This window comes from Podarcis melisellensis, assembly GCF_964234715.1.
Source record: "Podarcis melisellensis genome assembly, chromosome: 10".
Classification (NCBI taxonomy): Eukaryota; Metazoa; Chordata; class Lepidosauria; order Squamata; family Lacertidae; genus Podarcis; species Podarcis melisellensis.
Window position 1 is genome coordinate 57,615,340 of NC_138542.1, and position 21,518 is coordinate 57,636,857.

General features: G+C 44.0%; 1 protein-coding gene across 7 annotated transcripts in view; it reads right to left on the bottom strand.

Annotated features, from left to right (window-relative positions):
* Positions 1 to 5,264: 5,264 nt before the first annotated feature.
* The window catches only part of KDM5A (lysine demethylase 5A), a 44,852-nt gene continuing 28,598 nt past the window's right edge, over positions 5,265 to 21,518 (bottom strand). For 3 of the 7 annotated variants that reach the window (XM_081927963.1, XM_081927962.1, XM_081927966.1), the window contains 10 exons: positions 20,728 to 20,866; positions 19,138 to 19,317; positions 18,262 to 18,423; positions 16,730 to 17,281; positions 15,455 to 15,598; positions 14,194 to 14,353; positions 13,666 to 13,886; positions 11,997 to 12,407; positions 8,967 to 9,029; positions 5,265 to 7,047 (listed from right to left, as the gene is read on the bottom strand). In XM_081927963.1, the coding sequence (XP_081784089.1) occupies positions 6,835 to 7,047; positions 8,967 to 9,029; positions 11,997 to 12,407; positions 13,666 to 13,886; positions 14,194 to 14,353; positions 15,455 to 15,598; positions 16,730 to 17,281; positions 18,262 to 18,423; positions 19,138 to 19,317; positions 20,728 to 20,866 (2,245 nt within the window). In that variant the 3' untranslated portion in view covers positions 5,265 to 6,834. Of the gene's footprint in view, positions 7,048 to 8,966; positions 9,030 to 11,442; positions 11,661 to 11,996; positions 12,408 to 13,665; positions 13,887 to 14,193; positions 14,354 to 15,454; positions 15,599 to 16,729; positions 17,282 to 18,261; positions 18,424 to 19,137; positions 19,318 to 20,727; positions 20,867 to 21,518 lie in introns of all 7 variants that reach the window. The other 4 variants (XM_081927965.1, XM_081927964.1, XR_014172374.1 and 1 more) reach the window with 3 other exon arrangements.

Below are 21,518 nucleotides of genomic sequence, written 5' to 3' on the forward strand. Positions count from 1 at the left end.
AATTAGCAGCATGCTATATTTGCAATAATAATAAATAAAAGCTAAAGAGGAGTCTAGTTTTGCTTTAAAATTCTGGCCATCTCACCCCCCATCCCCACCCCTTATGACAGGGTAGTAGTGTAGTAAAAGCAGTAGTAGTGTAAGACAATGTTAAGTGTCTCAGTAATTACAAAATAGTGAACAATATGTCATTACAATGGCAGGCTTTGTGGGTTAAGTCATTGAAAAGGGACAATGGTGCCTTACCATCACCCCCTCCTACTGTTCTTTAATAGCTTCCTAGGTTAACAAAAGAATACCCACTGAAATCAATCGACTTAAGACAATTTATTTCAATGGGTTATTCTTTGGTATGACTTAGGACACAACCCTGCCATTCCAGTTGCATAACCTCACAAATACACACATGGCAAGCAGGAGTGGGGTTTTTTATACTGAAGATGTAATGCTTGTGAAACTACTTTGAGATTTGGTTCATCATCTGGAAATAGAGAGAATGTAGGACAAGGGTTGACTAAACCCCAAAGCCGAATCTGGCTTCTCCAGGCAATGTTTCTGCCCCCTCAAACCCCACCAATTTTGGTAGCAAGAGTAGATGGCAATTGGGTAGATGAAGACCAGAACCCTAACAAGTCTGTAGATCTCCCTTCCAGTCATTGGATTCATTGATGGAGAAACAATCAGTATGAGTCATTTCAGTAGGGATTCCGAGTGCCATTGTGTGTGTGCACATGCATATGAGTTTATGGGATGGCCACACCTACTGCTGATATGTGATCCTCCTTCCCTGAAGGTTGGGCCAGGGTGAATACAGGCCCCAGGCCAAAAAGGTTAGCCAACCATGCTGTAGGAAATCCTTGATTGCTCATTGTCTTCCAAGGACCTTCCATTATCTTGTGCAATGCCTAAATGAGGCCACTTAGTTCAGAGCTTGCAGAGAAAGTGACTATGATGGCAGCTTCATTGTTAATCAATTCTTTGTGAAGGCCAGGAGGCAAAGCAAGGCCCTTGCCAGTGCTTTTGAACAAGGAATGCCAATACTTACCGAACCTAACTTGCCCCATATGAATCAAGAAGTTAATTTCTCTTCTGCTCCTGAATAACTTTGCTCTACAGTTTTACCATGTTTCCCAGCTTGATGTCACCAGCAAATTTCAAACAAAAATACTCCCAGCTGTCCTTCCAACTAGCTAACGACTGAAAATATGGAACAATTTGGTTGCCCAAAACTGTGGGCTCATCAACATACTTCCACTTGTCCCACTGCTTTCCCATGAGAAAATCTGATTTTTACAGCCAAATCGAAACCAACATCAATGGGGTTTTAGAGTGGATTGACGTTCGTACCGATTCAGCACTAAAGAGTGGGCTTTCTTGGAGAAAATGGACCCATGTCTAGAAAGCAAAGAACAAGCAGGGAACTTTTCAGACCCCTGCTTTCTAGGCATGGGGCAAGCAGAAGTGCGGACGAGCCCTGTGCAAAGTCACTCCACTGCTTGTCAAACTGAAAGCCTACTCCACCTTTCCTCTTGCCCCCAACTCCATTAGTGCTAAGCCTTACTACAAATTAAGGTGCCAGCAGGAGCCAGATAGATTACCCTAGGAGCTCAGAAACAGGGTGTTATGGCTATGACCTTCCCCACCTTTTGTGCATCCATATTGAGAAGCCAAACCACCTTCACAGGTTTAATTTCACTCCTGAAAAACACTTTTGAGTTCGGTCACTGTGTGAATGTATTTGGCTGTAAACTTCAGAGGAAGTAGCAATTCAGCAAGAAAATATTTCTTATACAGCTTCATCACATCAAATGTATTAAAATCCAAACATTTTAAATAATCCATCTACATTTTGTTCAGCATACCAGTTGCCCTCTTAAAAAGTATTTAAGTATAGCCTTACTTTTAGCAAACAGTCTTGGCCCCTATTTGCTGCTTTCTTTGCCACCTTTAAACTACTCCCTTTTGTTATTAAACTATGCAGCTTGGGGATCTGTACCTTTCCTGGGAATTCCTTTATTCCTTGGAGCCCAGGTGCAATATTAGTGGCTTTAAAAGCTGTCCTCCTCAGCTTCATCTCCAAAGTGGGAAATGGCTCATTGTTTTACATTTCTAATCCAATGGCTGGTTCTCGTCACCCCTTATCCTCATTTTGATCTTTCCTGACTTCACGATTTTCAGTCTCTATATAGCATTACCTCCCCCCTTGGCAGTTAAGCATGCTACCGATCTCCTTGCACCTGATGAGTGTTAAAAGTCTCTAGAAAATAAGAATATTGATTTTTGCGTGGGAATGAGCCAGTTGTACATGTGGCAAAAAACTGAGCAGAATGAGGCTCAATTCAAATTTAACTATGGCGCATAAGATTTCTTACCCAAGTGTATGGATCAAACATAAAAGGTAAAGGTAGCCCTGCCCATACAGGCCAGTCTTGACAGACTCTAGGGTTGTGCGCCCATCTCACTTAAGAGGCTGAGGGCCAGCGCTGTCCGGAGACACTTCCGGGTCACGTGGCCAGCGTGACAAAGCTGCATCCGCCTAATTTCTGTTCTCAACCTGAAGCGAAGTTCTTAACCCGAGGTACTATTTCTGGGTTAGTGGACTCTGTAACCTGAAGCATCTGTAACCTAAGGTACCACTGTATTCTGAAGCCCACAAATCCCAGTTAGCTTAGGTGTTTCTTTGTCTTCCCCAACCCCTGCCTCACAGGAAACATTTGCAGCATGAACCATACTACAAAAGGTGCAATATTCAAGTGTTTGAATAGGTGTAGCGTACAGGCCATGGTGAAAAATGGGCTGTGCTTATTGAACATCTCCTAACCTTTTGACATTAGACTACCTACAAGTTGAACATGCAGATTTTCATCCTCTTCTTCACATCCAAAAGGAAAAGTCCTATTGTTCTTTTCACCAAGAGAAAATTCTGAGAACTCTGCAACATTCACACTCCAATGCAGGAAATCATACACACTACTGAAGGGAGGCAGAAGCCCTGACAGCATGATTTGTAAGCTATTTCTAAAAAACATACATGTCCTGCTCACAAGCTGAGAAATATCTCCGTGGTCAGACTTTTTAAATGAGAGAGCACTTTTCTCAAACTGCTGAAGGAGTCTGCCCCACACCCCTTTCTATTGTTGGTATCATATTGCCCAGCAGGTATGTCTTGGTAGATCATCTGTAGCAGTGACCAGAGGAGGAATGACCACTAGGAGGAGGTGCAGAGAAGAAGCGCCATGGTGCATCTGCAGTGGCACAACAGGATGCCTTCATCTTCCCCAGCTGCAACAAAACATGTCTTTCCCATATCTGTTTCTACAGCCACAGCAGGCCAGGCGCTGTAACCTTCCAACCGTTTGACTTCATCCCCAAAGGGACACTCCTCCATTGTCTCCTGAGACAGATGCCAACCAATGGGTAAGTCATCAACATTTGTAGCAACCACTGCCCCTTCCTAGAGCTCAAAGGATGGGTTTTCTGATGCAGGAGCTTTGGGGCATTCTGAAACCTGCCTCAGGCCAGAACAAGCAGAGGGAGCGGGTGGTCTCTGAACCAGCTCTCCAAGGCTTCACCACTTTCAGAATCAGCATGACTGTAGGAACTTTCATTGAATTTGCTCTGAACTTCAGAGGCACGTGAAAGCAGATAAGGTAAGAGATTACCCTGCCTCATTTGCCAAAAGACAATATATATTAACATGTTTCTTTCCCATTTTCAGATGAGGGTCAGCAATAGTCAAGACCTCCTACCCTTAGAGTAACTTAAGTGGGGCTCATTAAATATAATAAAGCATTCACACGACTTTCCCTGAACATCTAGGGGAATTGTTGTACACTCTTACCCTCTTGTAAAGGAGGCTAGTATTACCCTATTACTTTGAGGAGAGACAGAAGCACACGCCAACAACAAACATTTGGCAGCCAAAGGTCAGAATAGAGAAGTCGTGGCTTAGTGAAGATCTTTGAGGACTGACAGATCATACGTCATACTCATAAATGCAATGGCCTTTGGAAGTAAAGTGAGAACACAAAGGCAATGTTAAATGAATAAACTGATGCATTTGGTCTGGTAGGGTGGGTCATCTTGGGTGGTGAATTCAAGGTAGGAAGGTTCCTAGGCTACTAGTCAGGATGGCTATACGGAACCTCTACACTGAGAGGCTGTATGTTACTAAATGCTGCGAAGTAACAAAAGGTTATTGCCTTCACACTCTTGCTCATGGATTTTACAGAGATGTCCAGTTGGCTGCTGAATGAAACAAGGATGGTGGGCTGGATAAAACTTTGGTCTGACTCAACAGGCCTATTATAGGAACTTGAAAAATTGAAACCAGTGCTGTAAAAGGGTAAAAACAGTCTAGATTGGAAAGCAGACTTAAATAGGCCATAAAACCAAGCCAATACATAATGAATGCAGAAATACTGCAAATCTATATACATTATGCACATTCAGTAACAAAAGAGGGGACTAAAATGTTTGTTTCACCTTAATGATTTCTTGGCCTGGGAAGACCGGAAAGTGTGGGGACAAACACCCCCTCAACTAACCCTATAAAGTCACGTTGCTTTAAATTTTCTTTGACGGTTTAATATCACAACTTTTCTGCTACCACTTTCTGTTCAGAAGTCTGTGGTAATCGAGTTGACTAGGTCTGACCTTCATATTGTAGCTCTGGCTGGTATTTGAGGCTGACCAAGTGAGAAACTTTGTTGTTCCAGGGATCAATAATCTGCTTTAGTTGTTCTTTGCGAATCACTACACTTTCTTACCTTGCGGCCACACAATTGAGAGGACACTTTGCTTCCGAAATCTGAAACTGCAATCCAGAAAGCTATATAAATGAATGGGGGAGACCAAGGAAACCCAGCCAGAGATTTCTTTGAAATGTCAACTATGATTGAATGAGCTGTTGAAGAGGAAAGATGTTTTTCAATTCAATTTTACAGCGGAAGCAGAAGTGGGTTGCCTGCCTCTTCAACATGTAGTGAAAACTTGAGAAACTTGTCAGCATTTTCCACTTCTTCACAAAGGAGTTAGAGGGTCAAGTTGAAATGCAGCTCAGGAGAACACTTGTGGGTCCTGTAAACAGTTTTATAAAAACACTAGACCCACCCCTTGACTTAATGAGAGTCCCCCACCCCGATATTATAGGAAGTGCATTATTTGCAGACGGAAGCCAGCGATGTGCTTCAGGACAAAGATGCTTGATCAACGACATCTCCAAGTACTGGATACAACAGAAGGGACACAAAACAGTCAAGGCAGAACACTACAAGATTTTTATCTTTTAGAAAATCCCAACCCCTGCATCTAGTAAGACTGGACACTATAGTTACAACACTCCTAGAACTGTAGAAGAATGGAAACACAATAGATAATGGGAACGGGGGGAGGGGGAGGGAGAGACACCACCATGGCCAGTTTCAGCCACTCACAGAAAAGCCAGCAAGGATCAAGATGCCCTGCTAACAGAACAAACTCCAACATGAAGGTAGCACATGAAATGTTTTGTTTTTACCTATTTAAAACACAGGCAGCAGGTGGAGCAAGGATGTGGGGAGTAACTGCTAATTTCCTTGTACTACAAGGAAGGAATGAAGTTAAAAACCCAAGCCTGCAGGCAGGTTTTTTTGTATGTGTGTGTGAGCCTCTCTCTTTTTTTCTGTGCTGCTGGTAACCGTGGTAAGTATAAAAACCAAAGAAAAATAATCTTTCTCTTTTTTTGTAGAACAAGTCAGTAGTCCGAGACATAGAAAAAAGTAAAAACCAGTCCTTTTTTAAAAATTGGTTTACTAAAACAATTGCCACCTGCTCCCCAAGTCGCCTCTCTTCCAGGAAAGCGGGGGGGCGGAGGAGAGAGATTGAGCCAGATTTGTAGCCAAGTGTAGGGCTTTAATCCATAGAAACCTAAAGGCGAGGAAGCAGGGCTGCAATCTGTAGACTGCATTTTTAGAACTGTGAAACTACCGTTTGGTGATGCTGGGAATACTTGTGAGCTGGCGTTTTTCACAGAAGCATGTCAGTGTGGAATCGTGAGGAAGCTGGAGTACTCTCGGCCCCCATCTCCAACCCCATGCACTCGTGATACCTGCCATACCAGCTGCACCTTGCTTCAGACAACTTAGTGACAGGGTGTCAAGCAAAGCCGGAGACAAGGGGAAATGGCCACCAGTGCAGAGAGGAGTGCTTTGCCAAGGAAACATACCCTCAGCTACATGTTAATTTATACGGTGAGCTTTCCCCAACAAGGGGAGGGACCACCAAAGGAAGGAGGGCAAACACAAAATCAACGTCTGTTTCCAAGACCTATAGTTCCTTTGCCTTCTAACAACAAAACCAGGAGCTAATTTGTTTTTGTTTTTTTCCACCCACCCATCTCCCCCTGTGTGGTGCTCGGCGCAAGTTCCTTGTCCACATAACATGGCCTAGGCACCTCTGCCCAATCAGCCCACCACTCAAGAGGCAAACTTGTGGGTTGCAGGATTCTCAACAATGACCCCCATTTGAACCGTTGAGGCAAAGCAGCTTAATCCGTTAGCCTCATATCTGCTCAGCCTGAAGGTGGTATCTATGCTTAGCCTCTTTTTTTCTTAAAGGAAACATGGGAGTAAATACACTGGCTGGGACTTCCAACAGGGTGGTATCTGCATAGCTGGGTCAGTACCCCTGTGCCCATGACATCCCTTTTGCGTAAAGGAAGCCAGCTATACGGGGCCAGCTCCGCTATAGGGCCGTACGTCCGCAGAAGTGGAGCATTTCCAAGTGGCTACATTAGCTTCACGCCGCCATCTTAGTGTTCCATTTCCCTTAAGTCCCAGGAAGACCAAGCGGCTGCTAACTCGTCTCCTTGAGGTCCTCCAAAGGTAGTTTGTAGCTCAGCAGGAAATGAGGAGGTGGTGCGTGTGTCGGACTGCCTGCCCCCTGCATCTGTTTCTTTGCACAGTTTATACAGATATAATCTTCACTCTCGGCCATTTCTGGCGAGACACCAACGCAAACTTGATGAAACCACTCATCACAGCCACCATCGCACTGCACCCAGTCTACCTGTAAGATACAACAGACACGTGTTAGTGACATCGCAACGGAAGAGAAACTCACAAAAGGCGACAGAATTCTCCAGCTTAGCATTACAGAAGCTGAGAAACTGGAGTACAAACCGATTCAGGTGTCATTAAAGAAGCAAGGGTTAATACATTCATTCTTTAACCACCAAACCGGGCATCTTCGGAGGAGAGAACTGCATCTGGCCCCAGACCTTCAGCCTGTCCATCAGGAGCAGCGTTAAGGATGCCAGAAACCAGCAGCAGATGCTACAGCACCTCATCAGTTGTTCCCAGGTAACTTCTGCTCAAGGGGACAGACTGAGCGGTGCAGAATACTTGGCTGGGAATTCACCAAGGAGGACGACTTCCTGGTTAACGCAACAGAAATGGGCAGGGAAAGTCTGAGAAGGAAAAGCCCCATTCTGTAGGATTTACCTGGAGACTTCATTTTTGAAACCAACATATCGCAGGTGCCTCCCATGGTTCAGATGCTGCAAGCATGTTTTAATTCTCATTCAAGTAACAAAGCAGGGTTTTCACAGCCTGCACCCAGAAGACTCAGAGATTCATACAGCATCCTAGCTTACATACAGTATGAGCATACATTACCTGCATAAACTTCCATAACACAGAGGGGACTATGATTCCAGTAAGTGGGCAATTAGGCTCTTGCATTTCACCACCAAGATACATGGCACTTTGCATAAAAAATAATCATGTGAAATGACATGAGCACAATCCCAGTTCTTGCAGTTAAGATCACAAAGGCCAGGGACATACACAGTGGGAATTAGCTGCTGCTGCTGCTATACATTTAAGGCTCACTTTCTAGATAATTACAATGTCCATTTGTTCAATATACTCCATTTCCTCCTCAAGAACATACGCACGAACACACACACACACACACACACACACACACACAAATATTTCCAGTATTAAGGTGTTCCTGACCAGAAACTGGCCCTTCCTGAAATCTGTGGTTTCAATGTCATGTACAGGCAAAATTGGAAGTAAAAAAGTAAAGGGAGAGTCCACAGCTTTATGACATAATATATGCATATATGAAGACATTCATGTTCAAGCCTGCAGCAAATCCAGACCTGGATAGCTGCTGCCCGTCTAAGTAATTGGGCCAAAGGTATCAGGCAGCTTCATATATTCAACTCTAACATAGGTATCAAGTTGAAACAGACCATCATCCCCTAAATTAGTAGTTGGCTTGATTTTCAAGTAGTATCGGATTTTGTCCCCTAAATTAAGTGCACTATACTTTAAAAGAATTTAAAATTTATCGACTATCTCAAAGTAGCCATAAACCCAATTCAATCATATTATTGTAAACCTCCTTAATTCAAGTCTATTCTAAACACAGTTTGCTTCCCCTTTTTGCTGTTCTGAGCCAAGCCTACTTTTTTGTTTCTAGCAATGCTTTAGTCACTGATCAAAGAATTCCTGCTTGTGTTTTTTTGCCCATATGTGGCAGAGGGTTAATGGCCACCATGCAGTGGCAGGAGCAAATAAAAGAGGAAGCACAAGTGGGATGGAAGTGCTAAAATTATCAGTTAAACCAAAGGCAAGCATGCTGCCATCAAAAAGCTTTGGTTCCCGACACTGAGAAGCATTTATTTCAGCAGTCAAAACTGCTGAGCGTCTGACCTTAATCCTACCCAAAAAGATGAATGAAGTACAGTAAATTAAGATACTCAAACATTTGAACCCAATTCCCCCTCCTCTTGTCTCCAAACAGAGCACTTCAAGAATACTTGAGGAGGTGCTAATTCTGTGTCACTTCCTGCAATTGCTGGGGTCTTTTAGGGGTGCAGGGCTGTTGCCTCCAACCTGTCATGGTTGTTGGAACCGTCAGTGGGCAATTAAACATTTATTATCCATTATTTAATTCTGGATAAGGCCACTGACCTTGTGTGCGTTATGAGACCTGGCTGAGTAAGGCCTGGTTTTGGTCTCGTGCAAGTATCCAAACTGCAGTGGGGAGAGAGAAGTGTCAGTTATTGGTAAAGACAGTTATTGGTACCTTAGCTATGCATTAAGGTATGCGGTTCTTAGTTCATCGAATGCAAAATCTATTTCTGCAGTGCTGGAGGTTGGGCAGACCCATTATACTGGATAATTCAGCATACATACAAACCAAGGCCGGAGCTGACTTGAACTTCTTGGTCTCTGACAACCATGGGTCTACACCAATACCTGGCTCTGTTCATGCAACAGGGTAAGTTCTGGGGTCCATGATCTGCCCTAGTCTGAAAGCCTATTAGGCAAGGTGGGTGACACCACTGCCAACTTGGAAGGAAGATCCCTCCCTCAGGTGCCCTCACTGGGGTAGTAGGCCTTTTAGGCTGGTGTGCCACTGGATTCATGATGCAAGCTGGATTCCGCAACTCTGGAGGATAAGCAACAGGGAATGGGTACCTGTCAATGGTCTGGCTGATGTGTACAACAGAAGGTTGACTTTAGCCAGTGTTACTCCCAATAGCCTATTCATTGGCACTGTCTCCCTGGTTTAGGAAGTTGCTGCACGTGAAGGAGATACCAGTGTTAACTCTTATTAATGCCAAAACTGACCAATGGACACATCGGCCTTCCCTCTTTGCTGCCACTGTATCTGTAAAGCATCATGCAGTGGACCTGTTCCAAGTGGCAAATTGCACCCCAAAAATAATGTTTTCTAAAATTCCTGCCAACTTGACTTTTGGTCTAAATGGCACAGAGACTGTGATTGTGGCCTTTTGATTGATTCCCATCTACTGTGGGAGAAACAATCTCCTACAGGCCTTCTTACGGCTTCCTTTGCAGCCTTTCAAAGTACTAGCCATGAGTCTTGGCGCCCCAGTTACAGAACTAATATTCATAGAATTGCTTGGCTATTGTGTTCATTCTTGAGAGAAACCCCAAAGGCCTGTAAGATGGGATTGCTCACCTCCCTGCCTCACCCCCACCAGCCCTTCTTACAGAATCCCATAATGCACACCCACTATGTATGAAAACCACTGGGAGATATCAGGTTTAGGGATGGCATTATGCATTACTCATGTACCGATCGCTATACTTTTTGTCCAATCCAGGTTCTGCAGAGTCTATGCCTGATCACTGAGGATCAACGTTAATTAAAGCCCTATCTATATAAGACTAAGGTGACCATGGTTAGCAGGTAGGAAGATGGGGGCTTGAGCTTGGTCCTCAAGCTTGTAGCTTTGCTGGGGGCAGCAAACAACTCCACCTGTTCCAGCAACCTCAGATTCAGACTTAAGGAACCATTCATGTCTTCATAGCTTTGAGACTGGAATGTCATAAAGTGGCAGAATGGAGTCCACACATTACTGTGCTCCAGCATCTGCATCAACTTTCTTATTACCTGTGTCCTTCTCCCTCTTCAAGACCATGGACTCTCCTTCACTGGAAGTTTTTAAAGCAGAGGTTGGATGGCCATCTGTCATGGGTGCTTAAGATTCCTGCATTGCAGGGAGTTGGACTAGATGACCCTCACAGTCCCATCCAACTCTATTTTATTATTCTTTGACCACCACTTTCCACAGGACCAACCATTGGGTCTTAGAACAAGTGTGCCATCTTAAGCAAAACAGTGCAAAACATTAGAATAAGAGAAATGTACAGAAACATTATTGATGGCTACTGTATGCCATGAAACTCTTTCTCCTAGAGTTTGCCAGTGTTTAGCAGCCTCTTGGCACTGAAACGTTTTTTTACTTGTATATTTTTGGACAAGTGCACAGTGGGCAGGGCAAATATGAGTGGCAATATTAAGTTTATAAAGGAACAAATTAGCAAGGATGTTATACAATATCCTCTGACCTGAACTGGTGTGGATAGTGATCAGTCTAAAAAACAGGCAATTTATAGCATTTTCATGGTGTGTTCCCTAGGTCTCTGCAGCTAAATTCTGCAGCAAACCCCTGGCTTTTGCAGCATATGGAAATTTCTGCAGCAGCTTATGCACTTGTGCAGGATTTACATTTTGAGGCGTGTGGCTTTTTTGCAAAAGGAAAGCTTTATTTTTCAACAAAGAACCACACAGCCAACAGCAATCTGCATTGTTCACCTGCACAAGAACCCCCTTTTCCCCCACCCCTGGGTGATTAGGTGCATTACTGCACATAGGCAACAGCTGGCATTGCCAACACACAAGTCAATCCTAGTTATGTGTGTGCACACATGCATAGCAGCTTTATGGAATGTTCTCTGGACAGAAGCAGCACAAAACTGTGATGGAGTTTGAGTGTTGCTTCCAGGAGATTGCTCTTGCAGAGCTGAAAGTAGAGTCCAAAGTTGCTGCAAGTGGACCTGAAAAAAGGTCTCCAGGGCGGAAGAGATTTAATTTGCTATAATCCGATCAGTTCTAAAAGCTCTGCAGATTTACCTCCAGCAAGAAAAGTGGGGCAGTGCAGCATGTGGCTTCCCTCAACCTGCAGACTCATGGCTCACAGGCTTTATGCAAGAGCTTTTGGAAGATTAACTTTCCTAGACGAGGACCGCACGGCCAGCTTAGAGACTTTCACTTCGATACACACCAAGGCCTGGGAATACAGTTCTCTCTCAAGTCTGGAATTAACTCCTGGGTGTCAGTCAGCAGGTTTTCTAGAGTGCCAGCAGGGAAGGAAAGATGAGGAGATGGGAAAACTTATCAGATGGACGCACTATTTTCAGATTTACCCATTTCTCTACTGCATCTCTTAAACTGCATCTGTCAACAGTCAGAATCCAGTTAGCAAGACTGAATTCTGCTTCAGAACAGCCTAAGTCATACATGCACAAATGGTACACACGCATAAAATTCCTTGTTCATTATTATCAAGCATACATTTGTATGGTTTCTACCCTTTAAATAAAAATAAAATGACAGAATGCTAGACAGCCTGAAATCTGAAGCAGGCTAGCATTGAGCTCTGAAAAGGTTCAGCCAAGGTGACCCACCTTGTCCTTGCAGGGCCTCTGGCAGTTCTGTGCAGCGCATACTGCATTTTCATCATCAGACTCCTCAGCTCCTGACCAGTCATACTTGGAGGGGATATCCAAGATTTTCTTCTCCCTCTTTTTCTCTGTGCACTCTTTCACCAGCTCCACCTTGGCCGCAGCCGCCTTCTCACGCTTTTTCTTCCGCTCCTCCTCTTTGGCCAGTTTTTTGGCCAGTTTGTTCAGCTCCTTCGTCTTATCCATGGTCAGTTTTAGCTTCTTCTTCTTGGGTTTCTCCAACTTCTTCAGCTCTTTAGACTTCTGCTTCATTTCGCCAAAGAACTGCTCTGCTTTCTCCAGCTTGCGCTTCCGCTTCCGCTCAGAAGAGTCTCTTCCCCGCATTTTTAATGGCTTCTCGTCCATGCTGTCATCCTTAAAGAAAAGGTAGTTTGGACAACAGAAAGGTTAGGAAGATGGACATATCACAAAGCAAAGTCAAGGAACTAGGATTGTTTAAATCCTGTAGAGATTCCAGAGATTCCAAACATATACTGCTGTGATGCTACTTGGGTGACACTGTTCATTGTTGGAGTGGAGGCAAAGTGAAAACCCTTCATCCGCCCCACAGCACTGGCCATTTCAGTCACCACTGGAAGGGCACAAAAGAGTGTATGTAATGCATATCAATAAGCAGAATGTGTGCACATATACGCAGAGAGAGACAGGCTACATGACCCAGAAAGGCAGGTGCTGCAGTTCTAAGTTTTCTCAATCTTATACAGAAAATGACCAGTTGGTCCATCTAGCTCATACTGTCTACACCAGAGCTCAGGAACCAGCAGCCTTTGGATCCAGCCTGCAGCCTGCCTGCCTTCCCTCTACAACAGATAAAGGTAAAGGTACCCCTGCCCGTACGGGCCAGTCTTGACAGACTCTGGGGTTGTGCGCCCATCTCACTCAAGAGGCCAGGGGCCAGCGCTGTCCGGAGACACTTCCGGGTCACGTGGCCAGTGTGACAAAGCTGCATCTGGCGAGCCAGAGCCGCACACAGAAACGCCGTTTACCTTCCCGCTGGTAAGCGGTCCCTATTTATCTACTTGCACCCGGAGGTGCTTTCGAACTGCTAGGTTGGCAGGCGCTGGGACCGAGCAGCGGGAGCGCACCCCGCCGCAGGGATTCGAACCGCCGACCTTTCGATCGGCAAGTCCTAGGCGCTGAGGCTTTAACCCACATCGCCACCTGCGTCCTCCTCTACAACAGATAGGCTTAAATAAAAAGCTCTCACATACACATGACTGAGTTTGTTTTCCCTTGAGCCAAACTGCCTAGTAAGGAGGAGATTTTTGATGAGGTAGGGAAAGAGATGAAAAAGTGATGGGGGGGATGAGGCTTTCCCTGCAGGACTGCAACCCTCAACATAGTAAAGATTCCCCACCCCTCCTCTAACTTAACTAGGCAGGGAAGAGAAGGTAGTTGCTGTTCTAGCCAATTTTGTTTTGTCTCCTAGACCCAGAGCCACAGGCAGTCCTGCCATCCTCAGTGGATGTGGAGGAAACAGAGGGGAACCCAACAGCATTAAGTAAGCATGTCTTGAAAAAGGACTTGGGGGAAGGAAAGAGATGGAAACTCTTCCTTTTGAAGGTAAGTTAAGGGAACTAAATGATTCTCAGTATGGAACGTCCATCCTCACCTCCATAATATGTAGAAACCTATCCTCTGATGGTGGATGTGTTGCTTGCAAGATCCGCCAGATGTGCTGGGTCTCATCCAGAGAAACCTCTAGGAGATCTCCGATCATCATTAAATCTTCTAGCTGGGATTTGGCTCCAGGAGACAGCTCAAGCACAGGAGGTTCTAAACTGCGAGGTACCAAGGGGCTTTTGCGAGGCTGCTTCCTTGGGGTGTTGGAGCCTTTTAGAGAGAAGCCGAAAATCACACCAGACAAGTCAAAAGAGAATGGTTTAATTTTTCATTAACATAAAAAGGATTAGAGCAGACAAGACTTCAAATAAACATTTCAAATGCTGTATTTCTTAGTAGTGAATGGCAATTATTTCCCTTAATTATGGCAGACTGCAAAGTCACTTGAATGATCAAACACAACAGTGGAAGCTAGAATTATAGTTAATTACTCAAGAGCCACAAGGCACTCAAGTGTTACATGTTACTGTGAGGTCAGACAATCCCTTAGATGCCCCATATATATAGGAAATGTTACCTTGGGAGCAGCTTTTGGAAGCTGATGAATATGCATGTTCAGCACAGAAGGAGGGGGCTGTCCACATGTGTGTTACAACTTCTTCAGATTTAATGGGAATTTCTTCATCACAAAACAAGTTGGGCTCCACACTGCTAGAGGATTTTACACTGGCATTGTCCTACGAGCAGAATGTAAGTGGGCATAAGCATAGAGTTATCTATTTTTGTGCCAACATATGTTAAGCTAGTGTGTTATACGAACATGGTCAAAACAAAAAAAATTCCTTCCAGTAGCAACTTAAAGACCAACTAAGTTCTTGGTATGAGCTTTCGTGTGCATGCACACTTCTTCAGATACACTGAAACAGAGGTTTCCAGACCCTTCTATATAGTGAGAAGGTGGGGAGGGGTATTACTCAGAAGGGTGGTGGGAATGGGTGATTGGCAGATAGCTGTGATGAGCCTGTTGACGACTCTTAACGACTGCAATAGGTCTTACAGGAAAAAGCAAGGGGTGAAAAGGTGAAAAATGGCTTTGTCATGTATAATGAGATAAGAATCCAATGTCTTTGTTCAGACCAGGTCTCTCCATGGTTTTAAGTTTGGTAATAAGTTGCAATTCAGCAGCTTCTCTTTCCAGTCTATTTCTGAAATTCCTTTGTAGTAAAACAGCTACTTTGAGATCTTGTATAGAATGTCCTGGGAGATTGAAGTGTTCTCCTACTGGTTTCTCTGTCTTGTGATTCCTGATGTCCGATTTATGTCCGTTTATTCTTTGGCGTAAGGTCTGGCCTGTTTGTCCAATATAGAGAGCTGAAGGACACTGTTGGCATTTGATGGCATTTGATGTATCTGAAGAAGTGTGCATGCACACGAAAGCTCATACCAAGAACTAACTTAGTTGGTCTTTAAGGTGCTACTGGAAGGAATTTTTTTTTGTTTTGACTATGGCAGACCAACACGGCTACCTATCTGTAATACGAACATGGGTTATGGTTTACTTTTTAACCACTGCAACCGATAGACAAGAGGGCCAATACCTCTCTCCAGATTTATGGGGACGGGCAGTGCATTTTTGCTCATTTCCAGTCAGTTAATTCAAATGCAAACTCTGCAGTAAGATTAAAATCCATTACAAGCTTCATGACACATCTTGGATCACCTTGATGTGTCAAGCAACTTTTACAGCTGTGACTGTAAGCTACAGTAAATTGGCTGAAGTTTCATTGAAGAAATAAAACTGACATTAATGGCTCAAAGATTTTTACTGCAGTGCTGACCTTTATGTCATAGCCAAATGCTTCCCTGATGGCTTCATCTGAATCCGTCTCCTCATCATCATAGTCTATAGTCTGTCGCGGAGATGACGACACACTACTCATTGCCCGGTTAAAGCCAGATTGCTGAAAACTAGTCAAGTGACCCTAAGGGGTGAAAAAGTATTAGGAGGTTATAACTAAGTAAATTTAGAAGAATTCAACAGGAGGTCTCCTTTGCTTTGCTCTATGGTCACAATTCAGATCCAGAAGTGTAATCTCCACATCTAAATAAAATACAGTATACTGTATTTTGGCAGAGAAAGCCAAAACAGCAAAAGGAGTGAAGCAAACAGGAGGCAGGATACCAAAATGTGAATTAGTAACTCTTCAAAGTAAAGCTATAATCCCATCAGTAAAACAATACGGGGAGCACACCTACATTCACCTGTCCTGATTGTCACATTTTACAATCTCTGGCTTTGCAGCCTATAAACCCCCTGCTGGTCAATGAATATACTTTATGTGCTTAAAGAAAACGGATGTGATTTGGCCACTTACCTACATTCGTAACAAACTTGAGTTTATTAAACTGTGAACCCACCTCTATTCAAACTGAACCTTATCACCTGATTTTGTAAGCCAGGGGGAGGCAACCTAAGGCCCAGGGGCCGGATGCGGCCCAATCGCCTTCTCAATCCAGCCCGCGGACAGTCCAGGAACGTGTTTTTACATGAGTAGAATGTGTCCTTTTATTTAAAATGCATCTTATTTGTGGGGCATAAGAATTCGTTCATTTTTTATTTATTTTTCAAAATATAGTCCGGCCCACCACATGGTCTGAGGGACGGTGGACCGGCCCACGGCTGAAGATGGTTGCAGACTCCTGCTGTAAGCCTTGTGACTTTATTTTTGTAACGCAGAAGAAAATGTGATCAGCTGGAATTCCAGAGTAACTGGCCATTGTCTGAATGGTGCACTGCAGCTATGAAAACTGAATATACATTTTTATAAAGTTCTGTGCCTTATTGTTTTTGTGTTATTTTTGTGGAGGTCCTTATTGTGTATATCATTATAACCTTCACTTGTAAGCCTGTAAGCCTTACAAGACACCTAAGATTTTTTTAAAAAAAAATCACCAGAAGCTTTTTGTCACAGGAGATGGACTGCATTCAGATCAAACTAAGCGACAGTTCTTAATATGCGACAACTTTTCAAGTGTTCCCAGAAAGAAGCACTACATACACCAGAGAAACAAACTACATGCTGTGTATTGCTTAGGCCCCGCCTCACCCCTACCTGTAGGTCAGGGTTGGCTGCGGCTTTCTGTAGCTCTGCGCTGATAATTTTTTCTGTCTTCTCCCGGGCAGCCTGTTCCACCATACGTTGGCTCAACACAGAGAGCTTGGCCAATGCAGAGGACAGTTCATCTGTAGCCAGAGCTTGCCGCGCTCGGTCCTGCCAGCTCATAGCCCGCTCTGTCAAGCACTGGAGTGCCTCCCCCTCCGGCAGTCTGACCGGCAGCTTTTGCAAGGACACAAGCAGAGATAAGATGGTCTCAAGGCGGGGTCTTCGCGAACGCATGCAGAGTGGGCATAGGAACTTGACTTCTTTGGCAGGCCAGCTGGAGCCTTTCTTTTGGGAGCTGGTTTTGGGGAGGGGCACACAAGTGCTGTGAAACCAGTCTTTGCAGAGTTCGCACTGGAGCATGAACCCACTGGCTGTTTTGCGACAGATGCAGAACTTGATCTCCTCAATGCGGTCCACCATCATCATCTTTGCCAGGTTGGCTTCCCTGAGGGCATGCATGGCTTCAATCTCCTTCTGCTCACGGTCCTTGAAGACTGCCACCTATTGGACAGGGAGAAGAACAGGTGAAAACCCTTCACTCAGCTCAGCTGCTAGACCCCATTTTCTTCCTTTAAGTGGGGAGCTGAGGAGGCAAAGAGGCCACAGCATCAAACTATGAATCAAAAGATCCCTTGTTTGAATCTCACCTCTGCCATGAACTAACTAGCTGGCCTTAGGCAAACTTTTCTCTCCATCTCTGGCACATTATTACTGAACACAAAAACTCATGTGAAGCACTATACATCATTTTTAAATGTGCAGAAGAACCTTCATCTTAATTTCCACAGAATTTCCTATGAACTTACATTTACAGATTAGTCCAGTATTCAAAAGCAGTTCACATCTCTCTACATAATGAGAGTTTACAGCATAATTATATCATTATCTTTATATGCAAATACATTTTATCATTCTTCCGAAATGCTTTCCATTTTTAACACAACTTTTAAAATTATAGTTGAAAGCTTTCCATCTCAACACTGAAGAGACTTCCACTGAGCAAACAAGAACTATGTAGCACATCTATTCTGTTTTTTTAATTTCAAAAAATTACAAACAACTACCTCTTTACCCGCCACCTAAAACTACCGTATTTTTCGCTCTATAACACGCACCCGACCATAACACGCACGTAGTTTTTAGAGGAGGAAAATCTGTAGGCATGCCACCCGTAGGCATTCCCTCTATAACACGCACAGACATTTCCCCTTACTTTTTAGGAGGAAAAAGGTGAGTGTTATGGTGCAAAAAATACGGTATATAGCAATGAGGCACGTTGCACCCTGGTTGGTAAGGCCCTGGCCCTGGAAGAGCTGGGCCTCAGGTCATGATCACAGCATGTGGAGAGGAGGCTACAGATTGGCCAAAATACCTGCCACAGGTAACAACACTCACAAGCATTTATTGTTCCATGAAGTTAGTATGTAAGGGCCCCCCATAGAAGAAATCAAACCCAGTGCAGTGCTGTTATAGTTCCTTACCACAGTTGCAGTGTCTCTGGTCTCTTCTAGTCCATCTTCTAGCTCACTCAAGGACTCCAGGTCCAGCTCCTTCTCTTTCTCCTTCTCTATCAGCTCCTTGACTCTTTTTCGCCTGTTCTTACTGCTTCCATAAACACCAATGTCAGTTCGAGGGCTCAGAACCTGCAACCAAAAAGCAGACCAGTTATAAGACCACTCAGATTGAATGCTGCACAGAAACATTTCAGACAAATTTCATTCGAAATCAGATTTAACTCATTATTCTCCATTGGGACAAAGCAGGGGGGGATCAATTTCAGGCAAAGCAGACCCATTTTCCTAAAGAGAACACCTTTACATGGTACTGAAGATCATGTACTTTCACCTAAGTCATGTGCAGATTTAATGCTTCTCAATCAGTTATGCATTAAGACATTGGGAGGTGTTATGGATATACCAGCGCCAAGCAAGATAGAGAAGCTGTTTAGGGAAGATTTAAATGTTTAGTAGACTATTGTATTTTAATATTCAGTTGGAAGCTGCCCAGAGTGGCTGGGGAAACCCAGCCAGATGGGCAGGGTATAAATAATAAATTATTATTATTATAAAGTAAGTCCTAGCTACCACGTAGTCATTGCCTAAACCAGTGTTTCCAACCTTTGGTCTCTAGCTGTTTTTGGACTACACTTCCCATCATCCCTAACCACTGGTCTTGCTCGCTAAGTATGATGGGAGTTGTAGTCCAAAAACAGCTGGAGACCCAAGGTTGGGAAACACTGGCCTAAACAGCCATCACCCAAAACTAACCCCTTCTCTGTGTCAGTGCATTTTTAACCATTTGAAGGCAATGCTAAGGCCATTTCTACAGGCCCCAATACAGGATTGCCCACAACTTACCTGTAAGAGTGTGTAGCTCGAGTTCTTCTTAAGGAACGTTCTCCCTGTTCGCTCCCTCCAGGCACGGGCTGCTGCTACCTGTGAGTCGACTTGCGGCAATGCCTCAAGGCGGACGGGTATCAGGCGGCCTTTTGCAGACAGATTCTCTAGCTGTTCTAAATATGCATAGTTGCTCCCATTCTAAGGGGTAAAGAATAATTCTCAGCTAAACATTCCCACCGCCACAGTAAACTGAACTTATGCCAACCTATGCAGCCACAAGTGGATTTCAACACTGTTCAATTATATTAGGATAAAATGGGTAAGTGCAATAAAATCACATATGAGCATTAACACAGCGTGACACAATAAGAGAATAAAATTACAACAGTAAAATAAAAGCAATTCACACTAATATCCCTGAGAAAATAAAAGGGTCCATGTCTGCTGCCAAAAATACATTGGGCGATGCCTTTTAGGAGAAATATTTACCCACCTAACCTGGCAATACTAACCACCATGGCAGTGTTTCTTACAGTGGTCTGTCCCATTACTTGCCACCTGATTTTTTTAAAATGAGAGGCCAGGGATTGAACCTGGGACTTTCTCCATCCAATACAGGTGCTGTGTTGCTACGCTATGGGCCCTACCCATAAAGCAAGGAGAAAGCCCTAGCCAATCTTCCTTGGGATGAGTGTCCCAAGGCTGGGGTGCCAAAATTGAAAAGGCTCTTTCCTGCCAGACCTCAGAGGGCAGAAGCATTTGGATAAGGGCTTCTAAGGATGACCTTAGTGTATTGGCAGGTTCATATGGAAGGAAGTGATCCCAAGCAGCCTATTACTCTACCAGCTCTCACCCATAAAACACACACATTTAATAATTTCCTACACATTTCAATAGTTTCCATAATTTACTCCAAAAGCAAATTTTATAATTTGTACGTACATAATTCCAGAACACCTATCTGTAAATAACAAATGACTTCACTCTGCTTGTGAGGAACAAGTGAGCTTGTATATAAAATTGGAAACCTCTATAAAAGGACCTGTTCAATTTTTGTTCAAGAAAACGCAGCTATAAGGCTAAGGCTGAGACATAAGGGGCAGGGTGGATGATGCCACATATTTATCAATACAAATACAGCTCATTTAATTGGAGAAGGCTTCAGTATTCAAGTTGCTCCAACTGAGCAGTTGTCACCAGCAGTAACTATCCACCCTTACATTCTGAAGCCAGTTCAGAGAACTAAAAATGTCAGCTTTCATTCACAAATAAACACAATCACAGCCAAGGAACAGAATCCCTACCATTCTTCGCTTGAAGAAATTTTACAATTTATTCTATTTTTGGAGTGTATTGCTTGCCGCCTTCAGCATCTCTATCGAGATGGAAAGGCAGGACATAAATACAGTCAGTAAATATTAAGAAGACACTGCAATGCATTGCCAGGATGCATCCGGATTAAAAAGCATGGAAATGAATGGGACAATCAATGAATATCAGATTTCAAAATGAAAAAACAATGCTGTCTTTTCAAGGAAGGAAGCAAATGCCTGTTGGAAAGGATTCAAGGATATATATACCAGCTGCATTGCTTGCTGTGAACCATACCTGAATAGCCTCCACTTTGGATGTCCAGTCTCGCGCTCGCTGCAGGGCTTCTCTTAGTGCCAGCACATTGGGCAAGTAAGCAGGGATGTTCTTTGCTTCATTGACAATGCTCTCCAGAGCTGCTATGCTTTGCCGAGGCCTGGGGGTGCAGGGGGGCACAACCTGATTAGCATACGGTCTTGCTTTCTTACCTGAAGGAGTGTCTCCACCCCCATCGTTCTGCCCGGACACTGAGGTCCAGTGTCGAGGGCCTTCTGGCAGTTCCCTTGCTGCGAGAAGCCAAGTTACAGGCAACCAGGCAGAGTTGCACCCGCCCTGTGGAATGCCCTCCCACCAGATGTCAAAGAGAAAAACAACTATCAGACTTAGAAAACATCTGACGGCAGCCCTGTTTAGGGAAGCTTTAAATGTTTAGTAGACTATTGTATTTTAATATTCATGTGGAAGCTGCCCAGAGTGGCTGGGGAAACCCAGCCAGAATGGCAGGGTATAAATAATAAATTTATTATTATCATCATCATCATCATCATCCAGTAAGTCCTAGCTACCACGTAGTCATTGCCTGAACAGCCATCACCCAAAACTAACCCCTACTCTGTAGCAGTGCATTTTTCAGCGTTATTTATTCCATTTTTAAGGCTGATGATGAAAACTGAATATCATCAACAGGATTCAAAGTGCAGTTTTAGTGAGGCGCTCCCAAACCTATCTCTAAAGAACGGAATTAGAATGTGAATGCTTTGGTTTCATTTTTTGGCCATAAGGCAGGCACCGCTCCAGAAACTTATTAG